Source organism: Monodon monoceros, unplaced genomic scaffold, assembly GCF_005190385.1.
Source record: "Monodon monoceros isolate NGI ecotype Baffin Bay Population unplaced genomic scaffold, NGI_Narwhal_1 Super_Scaffold_16, whole genome shotgun sequence".
Classification (NCBI taxonomy): domain Eukaryota; kingdom Metazoa; phylum Chordata; class Mammalia; order Artiodactyla; family Monodontidae; genus Monodon; species Monodon monoceros.
Window position 1 is genome coordinate 53,155,836 of NW_021703772.1, and position 25,767 is coordinate 53,181,602.

General features: G+C 34.5%; 1 protein-coding gene across 1 annotated transcript in view; it reads left to right on the plus strand.

Annotated features, from left to right (window-relative positions):
- Positions 1-25,414, plus strand: part of CWC22 (CWC22 spliceosome associated protein homolog) — a 62,505-nt gene extending 37,091 nt beyond the window's left edge. Inside the window, exons 9-20 of the mRNA XM_029225766.1 lie at positions 1,230-1,365; positions 1,456-1,662; positions 1,753-1,815; positions 5,990-6,094; positions 7,365-7,446; positions 11,020-11,080; positions 14,819-14,896; positions 15,525-15,677; positions 17,839-17,966; positions 19,904-20,005; positions 20,099-20,319; positions 24,590-25,414. Coding sequence (XP_029081599.1) covers positions 1,230-1,365; positions 1,456-1,662; positions 1,753-1,815; positions 5,990-6,094; positions 7,365-7,446; positions 11,020-11,080; positions 14,819-14,896; positions 15,525-15,677; positions 17,839-17,966; positions 19,904-20,005; positions 20,099-20,319; positions 24,590-25,161 — 1,908 coding nt within the window. The 3' untranslated portion in view covers positions 25,162-25,414. The remainder of the gene's footprint in view (positions 1-1,229; positions 1,366-1,455; positions 1,663-1,752; positions 1,816-5,989; positions 6,095-7,364; positions 7,447-11,019; positions 11,081-14,818; positions 14,897-15,524; positions 15,678-17,838; positions 17,967-19,903; positions 20,006-20,098; positions 20,320-24,589) is intronic.
- The last annotated feature ends 353 nt before the right edge of the window (positions 25,415-25,767 follow it).

Here is a 25,767-nt window from a genome sequence, read left to right on the forward strand (position 1 = left end):
AAGAATTTTGAAGTCACACTTAATCTTATTTCTCTAACATTTAATAATATTTTAATTTTTTCCTATATGAAATTCTTTCCACTATTCACTTTAAGAAACCTTTTAGATTTTAACCTAGTCATATTATTACAGTGATAATTTTCTACTTAAGACCATGGAAACTTAATTTCACATGTCTGTAAACCTAATTTCATAATCTGTAACAGCACAGATATTATGTTTCAGTTTTTGAATGTATATTACACTTATATTGGAGATATTTTTGGCATTGACATAAACCAGTTAAAATGATAAATATTTTAAATCTTCCAAACTGTGGTACTGGGCAATGTTTTCCTGTCCCTAACGTAAGACTTCAACCTCGCCTGCCTTTCCAAAATAAAAGCAGTATGTAATTTTGATGTTGTGCTAAATGTAAGAGGATATTTTCCTGTGTTGAGATTTGGATTTTATTTCTCTCCATCTCAAATAAGTGTCTAGTTTTAAAAAGGCATATATATGGTCTTTTGAACATGCTTCCTAAGTCCATTTTCTTTTACAACAAAGCTTGTCAGTAGACCTTTATTCCCTCTCTACCTGGCATTGTTTATAAAATTCTAAATTTTGACCATGGCCAGTGTAGAGTTTGATTTAATTAAAAATAGAAGTATTCAAAACTGTTGTTGTATGCTATAAATTACTGGAAAGACATTTTCTGAGAAAATTAGTATTCATGTAACTTAAGAACTATTTGCTAACAGTTGCTGAGAGAATGAATTGGGAAATGGATATAGAGTTGTGGTCATGGAGAAGGATATAAAAAGAATCATGTTACTGTTCTTCATATAGTAATTATGAAAATATCTCAGATTAAAAATTAGTAAATGACTTTTTAACTTATATTTTGAGGTTAATTATGGCATTTCCTATAGCTAATATATATTTCCTATATAGAGAGTATAAGAAGAATATTTCTTCTGGAGATAAATCATATAATTGTATTCAGTGTAGTAAATTAAGACTTTTGGAAAAATCTTCAGAAAATTCTTAACAGATGCATAATGGAAGTGAAAGAAAAATTGTATCCCATATTTGGAGTACGTTTATGTACATTATAAATCTTTGCTCATCATCTGTACAATATTATCACTGCAAAAGCTAGATTTACTAATTTTTAAAATGACCGTCAGTAGTAGATTAATATATGTAAAAGCATTTTCTCTATTCTATGTGTCTTCATTCTGTTCAAGGCTCATGAAGTTTTATGCTTAGAAATGCTCACTTTGCTCCTGGAAAGACCAACAGATGATAGTGTTGAAGTAGCTATTGGTTTTCTTAAGGAATGTGGTCTCAAATTAACACAAGTGTCACCAAGAGGAATCAATGGTAAGTATATATCCTTGGTTTGATATTGAGCTTTTATTTGAGTATTGTAATATGTATTGCTTAGTTTATTTTCTTTCGGCTTAACTTTAGCTATATTTGAACGTCTTCGAAACATTCTCCATGAGTCTGAAATTGACAAAAGAGTTCAGTATATGATTGAAGTGATGTTTGCTGTAAGGAAGGATGGATTCAAGGACCACCCTGTTGTTCTAGAAGGACTTGACTTAGTGGAAGAAGATGATCAGTTCACCCATATGCTCCCTCTGGAAGATGACTATAATCCAGAAGATGTTCTTAGTAAGTCAGGGGTGGGCGTTGGGAAGTGGAGTACAAACAAATGTAAATACAGAAAATAAACACTAACTTAACTTTTAATTTTTTTTTGAGATGTTTTCAAGATGGATCCTAATTTTATGGAGAATGAAGAGAAGTACAAAGCTATTAAGAAGGGTATGTAGAATTTTACAAAATAATTTCCTTTGGATGAGTAGAAGCAATTTATGTAATTATATAGTACTGATAGAATGGTATAGATCACTGACCGCCACCTTTTGAAATATTTGCTCTGTGAAGCCATTCTCTTCACTGTTTGCCCATGCATTATTTTTCTCTCTAGTGCTTATCCATGGTATTAGTTCATTCTAAATTATTTAATTTTCCCTTTCCTCTTTCTATTTAATTATGCAGCTCTTAAGCTTCATCCCTCTTAAGAAATATTCATGTATTACCAATGGCCTTTATTTAACTTAAATTGCCACCCAATTTAATATTCAATTCAGTGCTGTACTTTATTATAAAGTTCTATACTTCATTATTTGTTGAGGGCAGGTTGATATTTTTCTGATAAAATCAGTCACAGTCCTAGATATGGTATTGGTATTTAATATACTTAATAAATGGATAAATTGATTATTTTATCATTTGTACATCATTAGTATATTATAAGCACTAACTTTGTACAGATACTGGTTTGTATTTTGTTTTTGCCATTACTAGCTTAGTCACCTAGAACAAATTGCTTGTTTGATGTAATGTTACTTGTTTGTGTAAGGATAAATAAAACACAGTGTTTTATATTGCCACAGAGCATGTATTTAGACACTGGTACTGGGGGTTTTTTTTGTTTTTTTTTTCATGTGTGTCATTATTTTTCTTCTAAAGCTAATATCCAGAGCTACTTATATCATTCTATTATATTCTGTTACATAATTATATATATTATTTTATATATTATAATTATATAATAATTTCATCGGTTTTTTTACCTTGAGTTGTGATTTTACCTGACAAATACTTGCAGCTCTGAAAGCTCCTAGGAAGAGAGAGCAGAGACGTAGAAGTCTTGTCATTGCTGCGTTCTATGCTTTAGTCATGCTTAGAAGTGAAATGATGAAGGGTAAAGGTGTAAGAAGCTTCCAATTTTATACGTTATCCTAAAAATCTGGTACAGCAAATATGTTTCTCTCTTTAGTTGCTGTTTTCATAGGGGGGGTTTCACTGCAACAGCCAGATTCCTTTTTCTCTAATAAATTTAGTTTTCAAACATGGAGAAACCCCTTAAACCCATTTTCTTCTTTTCTTATGAACTTCTTTTTCTACTGTCTCCCTAAAAGACGGCAAATGATTTTGTGGAATTCTTATTATACCTGGTATGGTTTTGTTTATTATTTTTTTTTTTTTTGAACTTGGAAATTCCCCATCCATTTCTTTGGGCTCTTGGCAGTTGGCCAAGAAAGTTGTACTTTTCTTTATTACATTTCTTAAACTCTGTGGTCTCAAGATCCCTTTACACTCTTCAAAATTGTTGAGGACTCCAAAGAGCTTTTGTTTATGTGAGTTGTATCTATTGACATTTACTTATTAGAAATTAAAACTGATAACATAAAAAATATTAGATGATTTCGAAATAATAATAAACATAGTACATATTTGCATGTTACATGTTTTTATGGAAATAACTACAAAAAGAAATTTAAGAAAAAGAATAGCATGTTTTATATATTTTGTGCAGTTTAATGTTTGGCCTAATAGGAAACAGTTGGATTCTCGTATTGTTTCTGATTTCAGTCTGTTGCAGTAGGTTGTTTTGATTGAAATATATGATGGAAATTTAGCCTAACCACAGATACGTCGTTGGAAAGGGAGGAGTATTTTAATAGCCTTTTCAGAATTATAATTGTGTATATTTCTGTTTAATACTATTCCAATTAATATTTAGTAGCTTCTTAATGATTTAATTGCATTGTGAAACCTGAAACAATATCCACAAATTTTCATACTTTGTTAACATTAAAATCCATTGGCCTGTCACTTTGAATGGATCTTTTACTCATGCGTGATTTCATAACATGTTGCATTGGTCATTTGGAAAATACTGATTCACTGAATTATTCACATCTTCCAAGTATTAACTTGTTAACATTTTCAAAATTAAATTGACACATTAATACAATGTCAAGAAATCACATTTATTCATATTACCACCTATCTTATCAGAAAAGTCTAAGTATTGGGAAGCTGTCAAGCTCACAGGGATGGATACAAGTTTTCCAAAATTCTAATTTCCTCTTGAAAATTCTTAATTTGATCATGGTGGCAGATACCTGACAATACCTGTGTTCATTTGCCTTGAAATGATAGTCTCACTTTGTTTATATTTGAGAAAATGTCTGGTAAATACCTAACAACTCTAGTTTGTCTGCCATTCTTTCAAGTAAAAATGAAAAATATGGCTAATTCATCTTGCAACTCAGTCACACAAGTGCTTTTCCTTGAGATAGCCACCACCGTTGTACATTTGTCTTTAACAGAAGTGCTATATATAAACTCCATATTTTCTTACTCAGACTATTATAAATGCCAAGACTCAAGGGCTAAGATTTAACAAAATTAATAATTTTATATTTTTTCTTCAAGGGCATTCTTAAATGAAACTGTGTGTGTGTGTGTGTGTGTTTTTCCCCCTACCTCAATAGTGTGGCAGTAAAGAGTACAATGACTGCTAGTGCAGTTCAATACCTTGATTTTGCTCAAGATGCAGCAAGTTTTAACCCTTCTTGCTTTTGCATCATCATTTCAGATGTCAGCACAGTGAAAAGGCAGATAATATCTTGGTATTATTATGAAAATAGTTTGACCTCACAGACTACCTGACAAGTCTCAGTGATTCCCCCCAGGACTCACAGACCATGCTTGGAAACCACTGCTTTATTCAGTTAATAAAATCCAGTTGTCATGGCCTAAGTGATTTCAGTAAGTAGATCTTAAAGTGAAGAGATAAGGAGAGGATGATGTTAATGACTAGACAATCCATTTGACCTTAATTCTTTCAGAAAATGTTCTAGAGTTGGCATTAAAAATTGGCTGCAGCAGGAAGTGGGCACAGCTTTAGTAATTAGCACCTTAGAGTGACCCAGGTGTACTTGTGTTTTAGGTCTTACAGCATTTGGGAAAACAGCAGGAGTGCCTGTCTTCCTACTATTGAATACTAAACAGTTTCCTCTTTTAAAGGTCTGTCTAAGCCACATTATGTCATAATAAACTAGACACTTAAGATCATTTCTTGAAGTCACAATTTGTTAGAAGTATTCTCAAGGAGACTTGTGTGCCAGCTAAGGGCTGAATGACAACTCTCCATTTTTGTAAAATGATTTGTTTCTCACAGCAGGAAGTTCTCTGCTAACATTAAGTATTACACGTGGCTCCTGATATATATTACTTGGTTAAATAAAAGGAAATTAGAATTTTCCTAAAACTTAGTTGACCCCCAAACTATATTAAGTCCTATCTGATTATAATAAAAATGCAAAAGTGAATTGTTGTCTAGGTTTGTAAAATCTTTGTCAGACAGATAGAGCACATACCATTGGGCAAAATACGATTCTCGTTTTTGTCATTTTATTACTATTAACATGATGACAGGCCTTATGTAGTCTCTTATTTACATCACTGTTTTCGCCCAGTTCTTAATGTGACATGTATTTTAAGAAATGATATTCCAATGAAGTGCTCATCTTACCAGTTTTTCTTAAAGGCCTTTAAACTTCCATTTCTATTGTACATATGCAAAGTCTATGGATTGTAATGTTCTATTTAATAAGTATATATTTTAATAAAAATCTCACCACTATTTATGTAAAGTGAATGCTAAATTACACAATTTTTTCTTCTCCCTTCTTTGTCTTTCAAAAAACATTCTTAGCCTAAATTCTTGTTTTCTATAGCTAGCCTTAGCTTCTTATGATAAATTATCTTCTTTCTGATGATGAACTAATAATATTTTGACTCCGATATGCTAACTTCTCTTCCTAATTTATTGTTCCAGTGCTCTTGCTCTTTTGGAAAACCTTCATCTGCTTTTTCTTTGTTCTTCTCATCCCTTGCTTGTTTTATGGCCACTTTCTATCTGGCAGAAGAATTACACATATGGCTTTCTCTAGTCAAATTAGTTACAATGCTCTCTGAACACTCAAGCAATAACATACGGCCTGTGTGATCATTTTCACTGGTTGATAAACTGTTACACCACTGTGGGTTGCAGTGAACTGAGAATTATCTTCTTGGAATGAGATGCATTTATATCCCTTGCTCATTCATATTTTCTAAACCTACTTTTTTCTTTTAGAAATTCTTGATGAAGGAGATAGTGACTCAAACACAGACCAAGATGCTGGGAGTAGTGAAGAGGAGGAGGAAGAAGAGGAGGAAGAGGGAGAAGAAGATGAAGAAGGTAAAAGTATAGCTTATTCAAATGAAACTGTAAAATACTCCCAAGGTAATCTGCTGTACTCCTCTAAAACAGTGGCTCTTAACCTGTGGAGGGTTGCAAGCGATGCTGCTGGCATCTAATGGGTGAAGGGTGGAGATGCTGTGAAACATCCTGTGAGTCATAAGACTGCCCCCCACAGCAAAGTATCAGTATTGGCAAGGTTGGAAGACCCTGCTCGGAAAGTATTAAACAAGGAAATTCATTTTTTAATATCAACATAATTTTAACTTGACATTTTATGACTTTGATTATAAACTCTGAAAAGGGTACATTCATGTTGAGGGCATGTGATTTATGTTACCCTGACATGAATGTAACAGATGAGAGTGACTAGATATTTGCTCTTTATGTTGGAAAAATAGAGTGGAGAGGCCCAAAGCTATATTTGAACAGAAGCAGGCATGATGTTCTTCCTCTTCAGCTTTGATTATATTATTTCACAGGAAAATAAGCTCAGAACTTTACTTTGGTTAAGTCTCAGTTAAAACATCAGAACATACACTGGTCAATATTTACTTACGTTACATATTTGAAAATATTAAAAGTATATCTTTCCCTTTTAGGGCGTAATGTTCTGTCTTAGAGTATAGTAGCTCTTCTACAACATAGTTTATAAAAATGAGTTTGATTTTTTCCAATGTCTTCCTCATTTAAAACATCTCCTAACCATGTACTACATTTATTTAACTTTAGCATTTCTTTGTTTTAATGTGAAAATACTATTCAAATAAAAACTATTAAATGTTTATAAGGAAAGTTTTCATGCATTAGGTAAGAGAAAATTTTAACAAATATTCATATTACTGTTGGACCCATTAAACCTGTCATGATGATCCAGTGTTCTCTGAAACTGAATTTCTACCCATAAGTTACAGTTCTTTCAAATTATCAAGGTAATGGTTTGTAAATATGGAAATAATGTTTTACCAAACAACAGCATGAGTGCAGCCTCTATAATGTCTAAATGAGCAGGTGACACAGAAACAAAAATAGTTTTCCTGGCTTGGTTCTGGACTTCTTTGAGGTGAATAAACTTATTAAAATACTCTAAGATATGGCAAAAGACTAGAAATAGTTACTTTGAATTCTGTAAATACTAACTTATACTGTAGAAGAGAGTGTTATTATTATTAAACTCATAGATTCTAAATAGATTATGAAAATATTATACAGGGATACATTTTCAGTTCACATTTGTGTAGTTTTATAATTTTGTTATGTTTAATTTCAGGACAAACGGTGACTATTCATGACAAAACAGAAATTAATCTAGTCTCATTTCGTCGTACAATTTATCTTGCTATTCAGTCAAGGTAAGGTACTGTAGATCAGTTCATCCTTATTTTTGACAGGGGATGGGCAAGCAGATGGGATTTATAGAATCTGTTAACAGAAAACTAGATACTGTTGCAGGGAGTCTCAAACTACTTGCCTCTACCCCCATCCCAAGCCCCAGTTAATAGATTCCTACTGTTGGTTCTTCACTTCAAGAGCAAATTGCCTTTACTTACCTGTTGCGTAATTAAATGTTTTTCTTTTTAAAGCTATGTCATTTCTTATGTTTAAATATCACTAATAACCTGAAAACAATTCTACATTACAGAGTTAGCACAGTGTTTAATTGTGTAGTGGAAGTTTAATGTTTTATTTTTTTTTATTTGGTTTCTAACTCTGGCTCTAAGCAGAGAAACACTGTTATGATGACGTTTGGACACTTGTTGTGCAAATTGAAATGAATATGAACGGAAGTAGGAATTAGGAAGGTTTTAAGGACCCTTTGAAGTAATGTTAAGCAAGAACTACTATGATGTCATGAAAACAACCTATTCCCTTTGAAGGCAGTGACTTTGGTTTTAAAGAGAAATAAATGAAAATATTAAATGCTTAGTACATCTGTTGTTTCGAATGGTAATCAGCCTATTGATTTAGTGGGCACCGTGTATATTTTACAGCGGAGAAGGAATATTTTCTCTGTTTTGTTTTGTTACTAGGTTTTGTATATTTCCATTTAGTATGATGTAATAGCAAAAATGATTCATAAGTAGGAGTCGTCTTGTTTTCAGTCTGTCTGAAAACTTTTTGGCTTAGATTCGTCTTCAAAAAGAGAAATGTTAAACAGCAAAACATTGCTAAGAAATTTTTTTGCTTTACCCTTACATGTTTCTTTGCCTTTCACATGAAAGGAAAACCTATTAAATGTTTTTTTATACAAACTTAAAAGTGAGAAATTTTTGTTTTAAGTAGCTATTCTTAGAGTTTGACCTTTTATTTGTTTGTCCTTTTTTTTAGAAATTCAATAGTAATCAGTTGTAAAGAGCAGATTCACTGCTTTAATATTGCTATTAACACTAACTTTGAAGAGTCACAGTGGAGCTCTTTGAATTATTATTTAAAAGAAACTTTGTTTTTTAAGCGATCTAACCTTGATAACCTCTGAACCACACAAAAAGATTTGAAAAACTAAAACATTAGACAAGTGACAGCCACTATTATATAGCGGCACCAATTCTAGTAACAGTACAATAAGTACTGTCTTATGTGTTATTTGTTAAGAGTCTCAGCCCCTAAATGCCTAGTAAAAATAATTTTAGGAAGTAAACACAACTTTGATAAAAAGGTGTTTAAAGGACTTGGTTGGGAGACTCATGTAATGGGATTATAAAATGTAAAAAAGTTATGAAACAAATATTATTCTAGATGAATAAGTAATGTTGGTCATTAAAACAGCTAAAGTGGTTTACTTTATCTTTTTAAAGCAACAGTACTTAGTAGTAATGATGAGTTCAGTTAGATACACAGAAAGATTACTGGTGGAAATTTAAATTGGTGCATTCTTTATAGAAAGCCTTTTGGCAGTATGAATCAGTGGCTTAGTTTGATTGCCATTTGACCCTTCTTTTTCATTGTTTCTTAAAGAAATACATATTGATAGAGAATTATACACAGAATTGTTCAAAGCAAAAAGAGAGGGGGAGAGAGAGAGAGAGAATCTTATTGCCCAGTATGAATAATCAAAATGTTCAATTTATACCACCATTGAAAATTAGGTTAATGGAGCATTGGTACTGATGTAGGCAAGTGGTCTGATTTATTGTTAGGTGGGGATAAAAACTAATAATATAGACTATATAATACCATGCTGGTAGCATTATCTTAAGTATACAAATAGGAAGGCAGATTCTAGAAATAATACATTAACATAACACCAGTGGTTATCTTGAGAGGAGGTTGGATTATTTATATAAACTGTTCACTTTTGGAAATCTTCTGAACAAAACCAAGTTCTGGCAACTGAACTCTTTGGGGATTTTATTTTTTTACTTTCTTTCCTTTTAGACTTGTTGACTGACCTCAACAGTACTCTGATCTTAATGTTCTGGCTCCTTAAGCAGTCTTCTTTTATTTATGGAAACATAAAACAACACAACTAGCTTTGCTATTAAAAATTAGACTTTCCTGGTTGTTCTTGCTTTTAAGTGATGTTGAAGCTGTAGCATCAGAGGGAGGTGGGACTTTAATGTCCTCAACAATTTGAAGTTTCTTAAATTGGAGACATCAACAAACCATTTGTAAGCACGGCTTGAAAACTGGCATCATGTAAAGTCTTTTTTCTTTCCCCTTCCCTCAGTCACTATTAATTTGTGTTAAACCTGGAATTCATTTGGTTTAAAATATCAAGCAAATTTAATTCATTTAATATTTACATTTAGTGCAGCTTCAAAACAGTCATGGTAAGTAGTCACCAAATACTTCTAAAGTAAAACAGGAACAAGGGAAATAGACTGTCATACCTTCTCCCTTATTCTTCACTTACTAGATAAAAGGAAAGTTGTAAAAATTTCCATGACCTACTTGACTTGTTTTTCAGAAATTACAGGATTTTCTTCCTGAGTACTAATTCTTTTTTTTTTTTTTTTGAATAAAAGCTAGAAAATATCACATCTTTTAAAATACTTTTTGGTATTGCTATATTATTGAAATTTATCAACTCCAGTCAACTATTTTAATCTTAGGGCTAGATATTGTTTAATATTATCTGTTGTGAAAGCTCTTTCTTGATAGCTTTCTTTTTTTCTTTTTAGTTTTTTTGAAATTCCATTCTACCATCTTGAATTATTACCCCTTTTGTGGTTATGAAACCCAATCAGTAACAGAAGCTGAGGAATAGAGATGAAGTATAAAACTAAATTCATAATTATATTTCAGTGGGTGATTATTTTACACTGCTGTTATCAAAAGATATTAGCATTATTCCTGAATCAAGTTCACACTGAGTTTGATAATTCTCTTAAGTGAAGCATATTGAAGATATTTTTCATGTAATTTATATGTGTTGTATAAAAACAGTTTTTTCTTTGTAAATGATTTTGGCTATATACTGTTTTTATACTTAGTTTTTATATAATGTACAATAGAAGCCCTGTGTTTGGGTATGAATCAAGATAACTTGTAAAGGTGGTGATTAAGCACTGGATGTCATGCTGGGCTCCTGGAACATCTTTTACCTCTTCCTGACTTGGATCAGGAGAAGTGGAAATATTTAGCAGTGTAATAAAAATTTGCTTGCTTTCTGTGTCTATGGATTTGCACATTCTGGACATTGTATATAAATGGAATTATACTGTACGTGGTCTTTATGTCTGACTTCTTTCACTTAGCATACGTCAAAGTCCATCCATTTTATACTGTAGTATGTATCAGTGCTTCATTCCTTGCAGAGTTAAGAACTATGTCTTTTTTATATATACAATACAGTAATATGAAATTATAGTAAAAAAATATTTAAAACAATTATTAAAGTAAGATTTTTATATATGAAAGAGTGCTACAGTTTAAATATGCTGCAGGTTTTTAACCTAATTATTGTGACCATTTTATCTCTACAGTTTAGATTTTGAAGAGTGTGCTCACAAATTGCTGAAAATGGAGTTTCCTGAGGGTCAAACAGTAAGTTAATACTTTTTTTTCTATTAGGAAATATATACTGGTTATAAAAATGGTTAAGACAGTTAATAGGTTTCATGAATTGAAACAGTAACTCAGTACTGAATACTCATTTTTTTAAATGTAGGTTTTCTAAAATTTTAAAGTAACTCAAAACTTAGGAGTTCCGAGGTGCTTCATATATGCTACTCATTCCAGTGACTTAAATTGGCTGTTTGATTTGGCTTTGGGAAAAGGAGGAAGTCTCTCTGAACCACCACACTTTACACAAATTTCTGAGTGGTTGCCTATAAATCAAATGGTGGCTTAAATACAATAGGAAGTTTGTTCTCTAATGAATTACCTGGTTCGTCTACTTTATGCACTAAAACATTCTTTTGTCATAGAAGTTGTGAAGATCACCATACATGTTGTTACATTACTTTAATTGCATACAGAAGAACCTGTACCATTTTTTTCATGCATTAATTCATTTAACAAAATGTATTCAGCATATATTGTATGTCAGGCACTCTGCAAGGTGTCAGGGATTCAGCTGGCCATAAAGTACATTTTAGCCCCCTCTTAGCCCATTAGTCTTATAACTAGTTAGTAAACGTCAGTATTCAAAGCATCATAGAACCCTAATACCAAGGATAATAAAGACTAGATGGGTGTTGTTTTCTAGTTGTATTCTTATGTATATTATTCCCTGTCCATCTGGATTTTAGATCCTTGGAACCTGAGCCAAGGCTTTCAAGGTTTTGTTTTTCACACCTTCCTTTACATGTAGTAGACAGGTGCAGAGTGAATGTATCAGCTCTACTAGGCTGTTTGGTTTCTAGTTCTTCTAAAAGATCTTCTTGACTATCTGAGCTAAGTTAACGTTAAGTGGAAGTCCTTTGTCTTAAGGCTTTAAATATGTTCTGTTACAGGGATGGGCACACTGTGGCCCAAGCTCACTGCCCATTTTTGTAAATAAAGTTTTATTGGAGTGCAGCTGTGCCCATTGGTTGATGTATTGTGTATGGCTGCTTTTGCCCTATAGCAGCAGAATTGACTAGTTGCAACAGAGACTATATGGCCACTAAAGCCTAAAATATTTACTGTCTGGCCTTTTTTTTTTTTTGGCGGTACGCGGTCCTCTCACTGTTGTGGCCTCTCCCGTTGCAGAGCACAGGCTCTGGACATGCAGGCTCAGCGGCCATGGCTCACGGGCCTAGCCGCTCCGCGGCATGTGGGATTTTCCCGGACCGGGGCACGAACCCATGTCCCCTGCATCGGCAGGCGGACTCTCAACCACTGCACCACCAGAGAAGCCCTACTGTCTGGCTTTTTACAGAAAAAGTTTCCCAGCCTTTGTTCAAGAATATAGATTAGTTCTTGAAATGCCATGGTATGGAATTTTGAAACGAGATTATTCTTTTCAAATTTAAAAAATTATTTTTTCCCTCTTATAGTTTATTGGTATATTAATAATAGTGTACCTATTTGTATTATGGTTCACTTGATGTGTTGTCATTGGAAGGGAATAAATTAGTGAATTAACCTTTAAAATTATAATTGAAACTGAAGTTATAGTATGATCTTGTCACATTATTTGAGGAATACAATTAAGTCATTATAAATTTTATTAATATTAATCCAGAGGATAGTTGTTCTAGAACTTAACTTCAACATATTTTGATAACATTTGGAAGAGTGTCTTAGTGCATCTATTTTCGTGCACTCAAAAGACTCTTCTAAAATCACTATGATATTTAATTAAAATGTTAAAATATTTAATTATTTTATGCCACAGGGAATAACTGTTGTAATTGCACTTAGTCTAAGGAAGAAAGTAATTTGTTTTTCAGGTAGTGCTGACTTTATTAGCAATGCTATCAGCATATTACCATGTTATATTGTTTAAAACCTGATTACCTGTTAGGTTATTGTAAAATACAGTGTTGGTAGAAGAAGTTGAAAATGTATTTTAATATATCAAATTAACATTATATGGCAGAACTCAGAAAAGCCTCATTTAAGTTTTTAGTACTATATTAAATTTTGACAAGTACATCTCTTCAGAACTTAGACATTTATAAACATTTTAATTGACGCAACTCGTGACTAATTTTTTAAAAAATTATAATAATCTAGTTATATAATTACATCTAAAAATAATCTTATATTGTGAAGGGAGGCCTTTGAGTAGATAGTTTTATAAGTGAATTATCAGCTTCTAGAACAGCACTGTCCAATAGAACTTTCTGCAGTGATGAAAATATTCATATTCTGCACTGTTTAGTACAGTGGCCACTATACTCGTCACGTGTCGCTTTTGAGTACTTAAAGTGTGACTGAGAAACTAAAATTTGATGTAATGTTAAGCAATTTAAATTTAAATAGCTATGTGTTGCTAGGGCCTACCATACTGGACAGCACAGTTTTAGAGTGTCTGTTCTGTGCTTCTTCAGGGTCCCCTTGCTTCCTCTTGCACATAGATATTTGCAGTAAATGCATATTAACCTCATTTTTAAAATAATTTACAATAATTGCTTAGGTTGTATCTTAGTAATTATTATATCAAGTGACAAAATGTTACAAAATGTTATCAAGTGAAAAAGTGTCAAAATTCTTAATTGAAGATATAAAGGTAAAATTAAATAAAAGTAAAAATGAACTGAAATGTATATATTATATTTTATAGGCTTGGTTTCTGTTTATGGAAAGCAAACACATTGCAGTTACTGTATTTAAAAAAACTAATTTTAAACTTTCTGATAAGAAATGTTTTGTTGAGAAATATATTTAGTTAATTCTACAGCAGTGCTCAGGGTTAGGGGTAGGGTTATGCCTTTTTTCATTTTGTCTCCATTGATTTGTCCACATTTCCTGAGTTTCTTCCTTATGAAATTTCTATAATCAACACATATTTCATTAAGGTTATTTCAGGAATTAGTAAATAATATTTATTTGTTATAAGTCATTTGTGATGATGGTATTTCCTGATCCTGGATTTATTCTTGCATTTCTTAGTTCAACAGAATTTTCACAAAGGAGTTTTCAAGGCCCATAAATAACTGATTGGACAGTGTGTTATTATAGCAGTTATGAAATGATTCCATCTATTTATAGAGATTCATCTATTGACAGATCTATATGTATAACATTTATTTTGAGGCTAAAAAACTTAGCCACAAAGGTCTTTTTTTGTTGTTGCTCTTTTAAATATATTTTCTTCTTTATCAGCCAGAGGGTCATTTACATTAACATTGAAGCTGTGCCCATGTAGCTTCTGTAAAGACTCACCATGTTCTGCCTTCTCCATACTAACAAAATATATTCCTTCATAATTGGGTTTAAATCTTTGGAAGATGTATAACTGAATTGTTATATGTCATATTGGTGATCTATATTTAAAAGACTTCTGTGTAGAATCTTTTTAGAATACAGTATATTCAGTCTCTTTTTGATGTATCTGTTTCCTATACTAGGTTTTCATGAAGTGGTTCATACTTATATGAATTTAGAATTTTATAATCAATCTAATTAGCATAAATGACTATGGAATTTCTGTCAGGCAAACAGAAGACTTTAAAAACCTATAGGCTTGAATAGATTGAATTTTTTGTTTTGTCTTCACAACTAAAGTTCACAGAGTTTTGTGTTTTTAAAACCTTATTTAAAAATTCAGGCTGTCTCTATCATATTGATAAATTATCATATAGCATGGATTCACTGTGTTTTGAATCATTAATGTAATTGTTCTCCAAATAGAAAGAACTGTGCAACATGATACTTGACTGCTGTGCCCAACAAAGGACATATGAGAAATTTTTTGGCTTATTAGCTGGGGTGAGTTCCAACCTCATTTTTCTTGTTGGATTTTGATGAAATCACAAGGGTAATTCTTAACATGAGTATTGCGAATTAATGTGTCTGCTTTGTTGCCTGGCCTAATAACATATCTTTGCTGAAAGCAAATTGTTCTTCCCTTCCACAGGTTTCCCACTCTGCAGCTTCCTCCTTTCCCACTTCATTTTTGTAGTGCCTTAATATTACGTATTACTCTTCCAGAACTTTGAGAAATTCCACATGCTTTGTAAAATTTCCCAAAGAGGACAGTTAAATGCTGTCTTTTCAAAATTTCACAGCAGTTTCTGAAGTCAAGTACATGCTCAGGCAGCACAAATAAAGCATGAGCTAAAATAATTTTTTGAGTCCAAACTCAACCCACAGAGAAGTATATTTATCTTATACAAATGTGTGTGTCTGTGGTCAGCTACATGTATAACTTTGTTTTAGCATATAAATCCCAGGTAGATAGGGGTGATATATATTAACTTCTTTTTTGAGCATCCCATTATACAGCACAAGAAGATTGAGTGATATGATATACAAATATTTATTAACTTTTGATTGAATAAAATTAGTATTTAATATGCTCATAATGGTATTGACATTTTTATTTTTAATTTATTAGCGATTTTGCATGCTAAAAAAAGAATACATGGAATCCTTTGAAAGTATATTCAAAGAACAATATGATACCATCCATCGCTTGGAAACAAACAAATTGAGAAATGTTGCTAAGATGTTTGCTCACCTCTTATACACCGATTCACTTCCATGGAGCGTAAGTAGATAGGTCAATATTTGTACTTGTTGCCTAATCCCCTGTTATTATGAAATAGATATTAAGTATAGCATAGCCATACTTTTCCTATGTAGGAAATGTACTTTAAAATGAAATGTTGAGGGCTTCCCTGGTGGCGCAGTGGTTGAGAGTCCGCCTGCCGATGCAGGGGACACGGGTTCTTCGTGCCCCGGTCCAGGAAGATCCCACATGCCGCAGAGCGGCTAAGCCCATGAGCCATGGCCGCTGAGCCTGCGCGTCCGGAGCCTGTGCTCCGCAACGGGAGAGGCCACAACAGTGAGAGGCCCGCGTACCGCAAAAAAAAAAAAAAAAAGAAATGTGGAGCAAACTTTTACTATAATGGCAGTCTTTGAGGTTGTGTTCATATAACATGGGATCAAAAAACTAAATAGGGACTCCCCTGGTGTTGCAGTGGTTAAGAATCCGCCTGCCAATGCAGGGGACACAGGTTCGATCCCTGGTCTAGGAAGGTCCCACATGCTGCTGAGCAATCAAGCCTGTGCTCCACAGCTATTGAGCCCACACGCCACAACTGCTGAAGCCCGCACGCCTAGAGTCCATGCTCCGCAACAAAAGAAGCCACCTCAGTGAGAAGCCCGCGCACCGCAATGAAGAGTAGCCCCCGCTCGCCACAACTAGAGAAAGCCCGCACACAAGAACGAAGACCCAATGCAGCCAAAAATAAATCAATTGATTAATTAATTAAAAAAAGAAAAGCTAAGTAAATAATGTGTGAGTGTAAGAAATACCATCCTGGATGATATTAACAGTCCAAACATTACAGTTCTTTCTGATAGTGATGGCTAGGAGTGTTTTCAGAGAAAATGTAGATTTTCATCTTCTCTGTGTACACACGTGTGTGCACACTCATATTCACATACACCAATAGTCTGGTGGCATATGAGCCTCTGAGTTACTGCCTGTTTCCTGACGGAGTAACTGTCAATAGTTCCTCTGGTAAGGACATAAGAGAAATGACTGTTCTGGCAAGATGTATTTTTCTTAGCAGGCATTGAAGTTGGGTAAGTGATAGGGAGGAAGTTCTGTAGTCATAGTTAGAACAAGGAAAGATACTCTCGATGGGGAAATGTACACTGGGTTGGAATTTGAACTGCATTCATTAAGCTGGCACTTAATTGTACAATTACTGTTCATTCAACAGCCATTTGTTTAGTCACCAACTCTGTGCCCAGAAAGAGACACTGGGCATCCAAAATGAATTGTATATGGTCCCTGCTTTCAAGAAGCTTAGTACCATAAAACAGAAGAGGTAAGATGCCCAAGGTAATAATGCAAAATACAAAGTAGTAGGTTAGGCTGAAGGAACTGAAAAATCGGAAAGAAATTATATCCAAGATGGAAGAAAAAAGAGAATCATATTGTAGAATACCACAACCCAGTGGTGGAATGAAGCAGCATCATTGAGCTTATAAATGTTGGATAGAGTTTTGTAATATTTTAAGTACTAAGTGTGTCCAGCTACTTTAATAGGCATTTATAAGCTAACCCAGCAGGCTAATCATAACTTTTACTTTGTTTTTACTCCCTTCTCTGGGAAAATGAAATCAAAGTTTTAAACAATTGAAATAAGTGAGCTCCTGGAACACATCCCTAAAAAACTGGAGGTGGCTTTTTATTTTTATTTACCCTAAAATTTCTCTCTGTGAGCTTCAGTAAGCCCAATCTTAACTATTCAGAACAAGCCATCACTCTTCGTCTTTACTCGTCTTGTGTACTCTAGTCCTGGACAAAACTGTAGCTTGATGCTTTAAGTGGCATTTTGCCCCAAACCCTCCTACACCCATATTTTGATGAGTGAGTTTTAGGAGCTAATAATCTTAGCATTATATGCTCAAGACAATATTCCTTCCTGCTATAAAAAGCACATTACTCAGGAAAGAGAATGAACTCTCTTTCTGTAGCATCTTAACATTTTGGAAATTTGTATAGAGAAGCAGTCTTAAACTTTCCCAAGTAATAATGCGTATCAGCATAAGGGAAGATATTTAGAGATAATTCTAACTGCAGATGAGAGCAAATCATTGATTTCAAGGGACACTATAAGTTACAGATATTGGTCACTTTGTCTCATCTTTTGAACACCAAGATAAAATTGTCGTTTTCTAATTTTAATTTTCAGGTTCTTGAATGCATAAAACTGAGTGAAGAAACCACTACATCATCCAGTAGAATTTTTGTGAAAATATTTTTCCAAGAACTGTGTGAATATATGGGTCTTCCTAAACTTAATGGAAGATTAAAGGATGAGTAAGTTTATTATTAAGCACTCTTTATTCTTACTGCCCTCGGAGATTTTCCCCTACTTTAGCAGCCGTAAGTTCACCTTTAGTTGTAAAAATACAAGTTAAGTCCTTAGGACATTCTCTATCCGTTACACTGTTCTGACTGATGCTCTGTGTGGCACAGGACAACGTGAAACTTTTAACGATCGATTAGTTCAGGTAGAGAAAATGCAGAATTAACGCCTCTTTTAGTTTAGTTAGAACATACAAAATTTTTTTTGCATGCTCACTGGAGTTTCCCAGTAATGAGTATTTGTAGTTTTATTTTCATTTTTACCCTAATATTGAGCCAAAGAATGATAATTTTTTTATTATCAGTGGATGATTGTGAACATATACCAGTGAATATCAGTCCTGTAACTGTTGAAATTATTACACTGAACTAGGGCTTTGTTCCAGGACTATTATGGAATCCCTGTCCCAGCTTCCTTACTTCCTAGTATTCTGATTGCCCATTGCCATGCACATTGGCTTCTACTCCATTCACACTCCTGAAATCCTTTCAGATTTTTTTCAGTGACCACCTGCCGAGTCCCGCAGTCTTTCTCAGTCCTCATGCCTCATGACCTCGTGGTCTCACTTACACCGTTGACCACTTGCTCATGAGCTCACTTTCTTATTCTGCCTTGCTCCCCCCAACCTCTCTCTCCTCTTCAGCCTGCCTCTCCGGTCTTCACTAAAGGTCTGTCCTGGATTCTGCATGCTCTGGGCGGATCCATCCACTTCTCTTAGCTTCGTATACTTACTTATTGGTCCTTACCTACTTTGCCAGGCTCACGTACTCCCTCCCCAGCAAGCCGCACTGCGGCTGCACTGCACCAACGCTGCGCAGCTGGTTAAGCAAGTCCGGCTCATTCATGCCTCCTTACCTCTGTTTCCAGAGCTGGGAATTCCTTCTCTTGTTCTATCCAGCAAACTCGTATTAATCGTTCCTCTTACTTTAAGTTACCTTTTCCTATGAAGAATGGTTTTTCCTAACTCTGCAGCTTAGTGCATTGAATGTAGCACTCAAAACCACATGTCCCGGGCTTCCCTGGTGGCGCAGTGGTTGAGAGTCTGCCTGCCGATGCAGGGGACGCGGGTTCGTTCCCCCGTCCGGGAAGATCCCACATGCCGCGGAGTGGCTGGGCCTGTGAGCCATGGCCGCTGAGCCTGCGCGTCCAGAGCCTGTGCCCTGCAACGGGAGAGGCCACAACAGTGAGAGGCCCGCGTAACGCAAAAAAAAAAAAAAAAAAAAACACATGTCCGAAACCACATTATATTGTTAATGTTTCTCTATTTTTCCCCCTGCCTAGAAACAGTGATTCCTACAGTCTTCATCCTTGATTTCTCTTTTGTTGACTGCTCTTCCCCTCCTCCAGCACCTTCCACAGTGCTGTGTATACAGGCGTGTTTGCATGTACAACAGAGGAGGCTTGTTTGGTTTTGTTTTTTACTTTTCTGTACATACACTCACATATAATAAATATACATATGTATATGTAGGTTTATATGTGTTATATACGTATATCTATTCTGAGTGTTGTGTGTGTATAAGAAAGTTTTTTAAAAACCTCCTCTTGTATAATTCTAGAAATCAATTTAATTTTTTTTTTTTGACTGCTCCTCATGGCTTGTGGGATCTTAGTTCCCCAACCAGGGCCCATGACAGTGAAAGCACTGACTGCTAACCACTGGACTGCCAGGGAAATCCCTAGAAATTAATTTTAGTAAATTATGACTTGACCCTACTCATTTAGATAGCATGCAGCCTGACCAGATAAATGATTTTTAAATCACTTGCTTGTATTTCATTTACTAATTTAATATATAGAAAATCTGAAAAATGACTATATAAGGATTTTGCCTTTTTATATTTAAGCAATCTGTCCTCTTTTGTTCATTTTTCTTTTTCCTTTTTAGAACTCTGCAGCCATTCTTTGAAGGATTATTACCCCGAGATAACCCAAGAAACACTCGATTTGCCATCAACTTCTTTACTTCTATAGGTCTTGGAGGTTTAACGTAAGAATTATTATCAGAATTTTATTCAATTTACAGAATTATTTCACAGTTGCCTTCAAGGCAGAATCTAACAGAGATTATGTTTCTTATTAGGGATGAATTGCGTGAGCATCTCAAAAATATACCAAAGGTCATCGTGGCACAAAAACCAGATGTTGAGCCAAATAAATCCTCCGCCTCCTCTTCCTCCCCTGAGCCCTCCTCCTCTGAGTCTGACTCCTCTGCCTCTGATTCGGACAGCAGCGACAGCAGTTCAGAGTCTTCTAGTGGAGAAAGCGCTTCTTCATCCGCCAGTAGTCAGAGCTCAGCCTCAGGTACTGAAACTGATGTATAGTTGATCGTGCTCTTTTCTAACAAGTGTATTGCTGGTGGTGTTTACAAGGGAAGAGAATAATTTGATTGCTTATTTATTTTAGAGTTCAGTTGTTTAAAAACCACAGTTAATATAAATGATCATCTATCACTGTTGCAGTCTATACTGAATTCAGCATTTATAATGCTAAGATTATCTTTTGGAATCCTCTTCAACGAAATGAAGATATTCCATTGGCAAATATTTATTTGAGTGCTGACTGAAATGCCATTCATAATGTCTGTAATCTGCTTTACAGGAGCTTTCCTGATGGTTATATTTTAAAGAAAATTTAATTTTTTACTTTTAATAGTGAAGCTTTATATTAGTAATTGACACATACCACACATTCAGTGCACACATTTTAAGTGAACAGCTGTATAAATTTTCATAAACAGACCACATCCGTGTAGCCAGGACCCAGAACAAGGACGACCAGTACCCCAGAAATCTTCCTTTTTCCCTCTTGTACTTACTACCACTCCTCCCATCCACTGCCTCATGGCAGCTCCTGTTCTGATTTGTAATTCTGTAAATTAGTTTTGCCTGCTTTAAACTTTAGAATTATATATTATGAACTTCTTTATGTTTGGTTTATCTTTCAACTTTATGTTTGTGAGGTACGTCCATACTATTGCATTTAATTATAGTTCATTCATTCTCATTGCTGTATAGTTTTTCACTATGCAGATATTCCACAGTATATTTAACATTTGTCCTTTTTACTCAGCGGAAATTTAAATTTATAAGTAGTGTTGCCATGAATGCTCTCGTACATATCTTTTGGCGACATACATATATATATATATATATATGCACATTTCTGTTGGATATGTACCTAGAGGTGGAAATCACTGGGCTGTAGGGTGTGTGTAGATACTCCCAAACAGCCTTCCAAGTGGTTATTCTAGTTTACACTCCCACCAGCCATGTATGAGAGTTCCCATAGCTCCCATCTTCACTAACGCTTTAACTGACTGTCTTTTTCATTTTAGCCATTTTGGTGGGTGTGTAATGGTACTGCATTGCGGCTTTAATTTTCATTTCCTTGATCAGTAGTGAAGTTGAGCATCGTTTTCTGTATTATCTGCCATTTGGATATTTTCTTTTTGTTAAGTGGCTGTTCAGAATTTTTGCCTCCTCCCCCCCTTTTCATTAAGTTGGCTTTTCTGTTGATTTGTAAGTGCCTTTATGTATTTCAGATATGTATCTTTTGTCACATGTATGTATTGCAAGTAACTAGTCCTGTTCTTATCTCTCGAGCCCTGCAAGGCTGCCAGAGCTCTGCTGGTCTATGTCCCTCAGCAGCAGCCCTGAATCAGCAGATACTCGCAGGGAGAAAGTGACATTACCTTACCTCTCTGTGGTTCTGCCTTCTCTTGAGTCTTGGCCCTTCTAGTCCTCATTTTTTTTTGCCAGCTCTCTGGTGTCTTTATTTTTTAGTTTTTATCTTGAACTAATTTTTGACTTATAAGAAAGTTGCAAAAATAGTACAGAGAATTTCCATATAGTCTTCACCCAACTTCCCCTAATGTTAGCATCTTCCATAACTGTAGTTCACTTATCAAAACCAGGAGATTAACATCAGGAAAATACTATTCACCAAACAACAGGTCTTATTTGAATTTCACTAGTTTTCCCACTAATGTTCTTTTTCTTTTTCCAGGGCCCTCCTTGCCTTTAATTGTATTTCTCTTTAATCTTCTACAACCTGTGGTAGTTCTTCTCAGGCTTTCCTTGTTTTGAATGGCTTTGACCCTTTTTAAGTCCTCTGGTCACTTATTCTGCAGAATGTCCCGCAGTATGGAGATCTGTCTGATGTTTTCTCATGATTAGAATGAGGTTATTCATTTTTGGCCAGAATACCATAGAAACGATATGTTGTTCTTACTGTGCCTTATTGAGGAGTTGATAATACTGATATTGGTGACATTAAGTTTGACCACTTGGTTAAGGTGGTATCTATTGGGTTTTTTCATGGAAACTGTTTTTCTTTATAAATTAATATCTTGTAGGGAGATAATTCAGTACTATGCAAATCTCCTCTTTCTCCTCTAACTTTCGGTCTTCTATTTTCACATCCATCTGTGGATCTTATCTGCAACACTTACTACTGTAGTGTTTGCCAAATGGTGGTTTTCTTGTTTGTCTCTTTTTTTCCACATTTGGTAATTGAATTTCTCCTGTAAGAAAGAGTTGTGCCCTCCTCCATTTATTTATTAATTCAACTATATATTTATATCAATGTGGACTCATGAATATTTATCTTATTCTATGGGTTAAAGTCCAATGCTATCATTTATTTTCTTGTTCCGATCATTTCAACTTTGGCAATTAGGAGTTCCTTCAAGTTGACTCCAGTGTTCTTTTGACATACTCCCATCCCTTTTTTTGAGCACTTCCTTATAGCATCTTAAGTTGCTCCAGATCTTTAGTTCCTTTCAAGAGAAGATGTTAAAATTTTATCTGGCATTTCTAGTTGTTTTCAGCAGCATTACTAGTCTTTCACAATTTTCTCTGTCCTCCTTGGGAAGGGGAAGTGCTATAGTAAAGGATTTTTTCAAATATGCCATTTTCTGAAAAGGTCTATGTTGTTTTCCCCAGGGCCAATTCTGCTTCTTTCATCATAGTATCTTAGTTTGAATAAGAGATACTCTGATTGTCCAAAATGCATGTCATTTCTTGTATCTTTTAATGCGTATTTCAGAGAGGCAGCACTTTTCCCCACAGCCTTATTAGTAGGTTGGAAGGCTAGTCTTTACATGCTTGTTTCACTTCAAAGTGTTTTACATACTAAGTGGCATGCAGAATTAGGGGACTTTCAGTGTTTTATATTATTAGAGCAAGATTCCATTTGCTCACAGGAAATTTTATTCTTGAACTGAAATACACTAACATTGTTCATTTACCATTCACCTCTAAAGAATTTGTTATTTCATGGTATCTGTTTTGAGAACAGATGATAACACAGCATGAACTGCTGCAATAAGGAAGCTTGCTGATTCAGAATTAATTTGCCTCATCATACTGTTTCAGTAGAGAGCTTTCAGTTTTATCAGTAAAATATTAAATAGCATAAAAGCAATATGAACTTACCCCAAATTAGAAAATTTTAAAGCAAACACCAAAGAGAGAGAAGAGTGCATATTATTATAGGGCTCAGGTTTTAGTGTCAAGAAGCACCAAGAGTGGCATACGCCAGGGTCAGAGAGACGTCGATTCTGCACGGAGCCAGATGGTTTCTGCTTGGGTAGCTGCAGCTCAGCTGAGCTGCTTGATAGGAACCAGAGAAATAGGTCCTTAGTGGCAAACCAACTGACTGTGCCGGCGTAGGCATTTGGCAGGAGAAACAGAGGCTGGTACACTGACGTTTGGGTGGAGGTAGGACAAGGGTAGGCAACTTTCCACCATATTTCCTTCTTTTTGTATGTATTCATATGAACTTGACAGAAACTGTGGTCATCTCAGTACCCTTGATTATGTACCCAAACTAAATAACACAGATATTGTGATTGAATGTGTTTTATAGCTTAAAATGGTAAGATATTTCATTGTAATTAATACTTATATTTGTGATCATATCAATAAAATTAAAAGTTTCAAGGCCTTCTTAGAAGAGTTTTCTCAGAAATCAAGCCTTTGTGGCTCTCATAAAGCCTGTGATTATATCTCAATATAGCTTCTCTTTGCTAGTACAGTTAGTACTTCTCTGATAGCAGAACTATCATTTCTGTAGGCAGAGGTTTTCATTTGAAAAATACATATTCATATCATTACACAAACCCAGTCATCCCGCTCAGCCCACCTCTTAGGAAGTGATGTTGCTGGCATGTATGATCATTGCATTTTAATTATGTACGAGATCTGACATAATATTTCATATGACATAATGCATGTGGGCTAGAATTTATGTTTTGGATAAAATTTGTGAGTGGAAATGTACCACTTTAGTCATTTCATTAAAACTTTTACATTTGCTATAGTTTACTTAAAGTTCCTGTTTACTCTTTTGAGTTAAGGGTCAAAGCAGTACTTCAGTTAATATATTGTATATTCTTAAAAATTACACTATTTGTATAATGTCCTGTCATCAGACTTTGCATTCAATCGATTTGGCTCTGCATCCAGTTTGTCTGAATTAGTAAACCTATAATGCATCAATAAGTGTGATTTTTCAGTTGTGAAATTAAGACTAAAATGAAAGCTAACTATATTTCATTTTACACATGCAGATAAAGATGTAAGAAAGAAGGGGCAAGGGAAACACAGAAGGAAAGAAGTAAATAAATTGATGAGGAAACAACACATGAATGATAGGAAACAAGAAGAAAGGAGACCAGAGCAACGGCACCAGGAAACGAGGACCGAGAGAGAAAGGAGGGCAGAGAAACCCAGAGACAGAGATTCAAAAGATCCCGTAACAAAGTACACTTCAGACAGAGGGCTTCCTTCTGAGCGAAACAGCTACAGCAGAGCCATGAAGGACAGAGACCAAGAAATGTACATGGATTTGGAACATAATCTTGGGGACCCCAGAAAGAAAAGAGGAGAGAGAAGAAATTCTTTCTCTGAAAATGAGCACAAATACAGAAATAAGGACAGTGAGAATTTTAGAAGAAAGGATAGGTCCAAGTCAAGAGAAAAGGATAAAAAACATTCAGCCTCTAGAAGTGATGAAGATAGGTATCAGAATGGTGCTGAGAGACGATGGGAAAAATCTAGCCGATACTCTGAACAATCCAGAGAATCAAAGAAAAATCAGGACCGGCGAAGAGAAAAGTCTCCAACAAAGCAAAAAAAATAATTCTGCAAAATTACAGAAACTGAACATGCCTTATATTCAGTTGAAACAAATTATTTTTTACATTGATTGACAAACTTTGTAGCTTGTATAAAGTACTGGTTTGTATTTGTACATTTAAAAAATGTTTTCGTTTAAAAAAATGTTTTGTAATTGATACGTCTCAAGGCCCTCCACATAAAATTATTTGAAAAGTTTCACCAGAGAGGGATGTAATTCTTGCCCATATTTTGTTAATAAAATGATCAAATGCTCATTGAATCAGTGATTGTTTTCCACTGACAAAATTTTTTTTCTGATAATAATGTTTCCAATTGTTTATAGAATTATTATAATAAATTGTTAGTGACTTTTTATTTGTAACTGAAAACCAAAATAGATGAACCATTTCAGGTTAACATTTTTGCTTTGTTAATGAGATGCTATGAACCTTTCTTAGGAGTCACGCTTTTTTTTAAAGTAGAGGAATTATTTTAATTTTCATATTATGTCTTGAACAAAATAGGTATGTGTAGTTTTTTTCAGAAGTGTTTTGGTGAAGCTAGGTGTATGTTAGTCTTTAAACAGATACACAGCTATCTGATTTATAATTAGGACTTCTCTCAATAA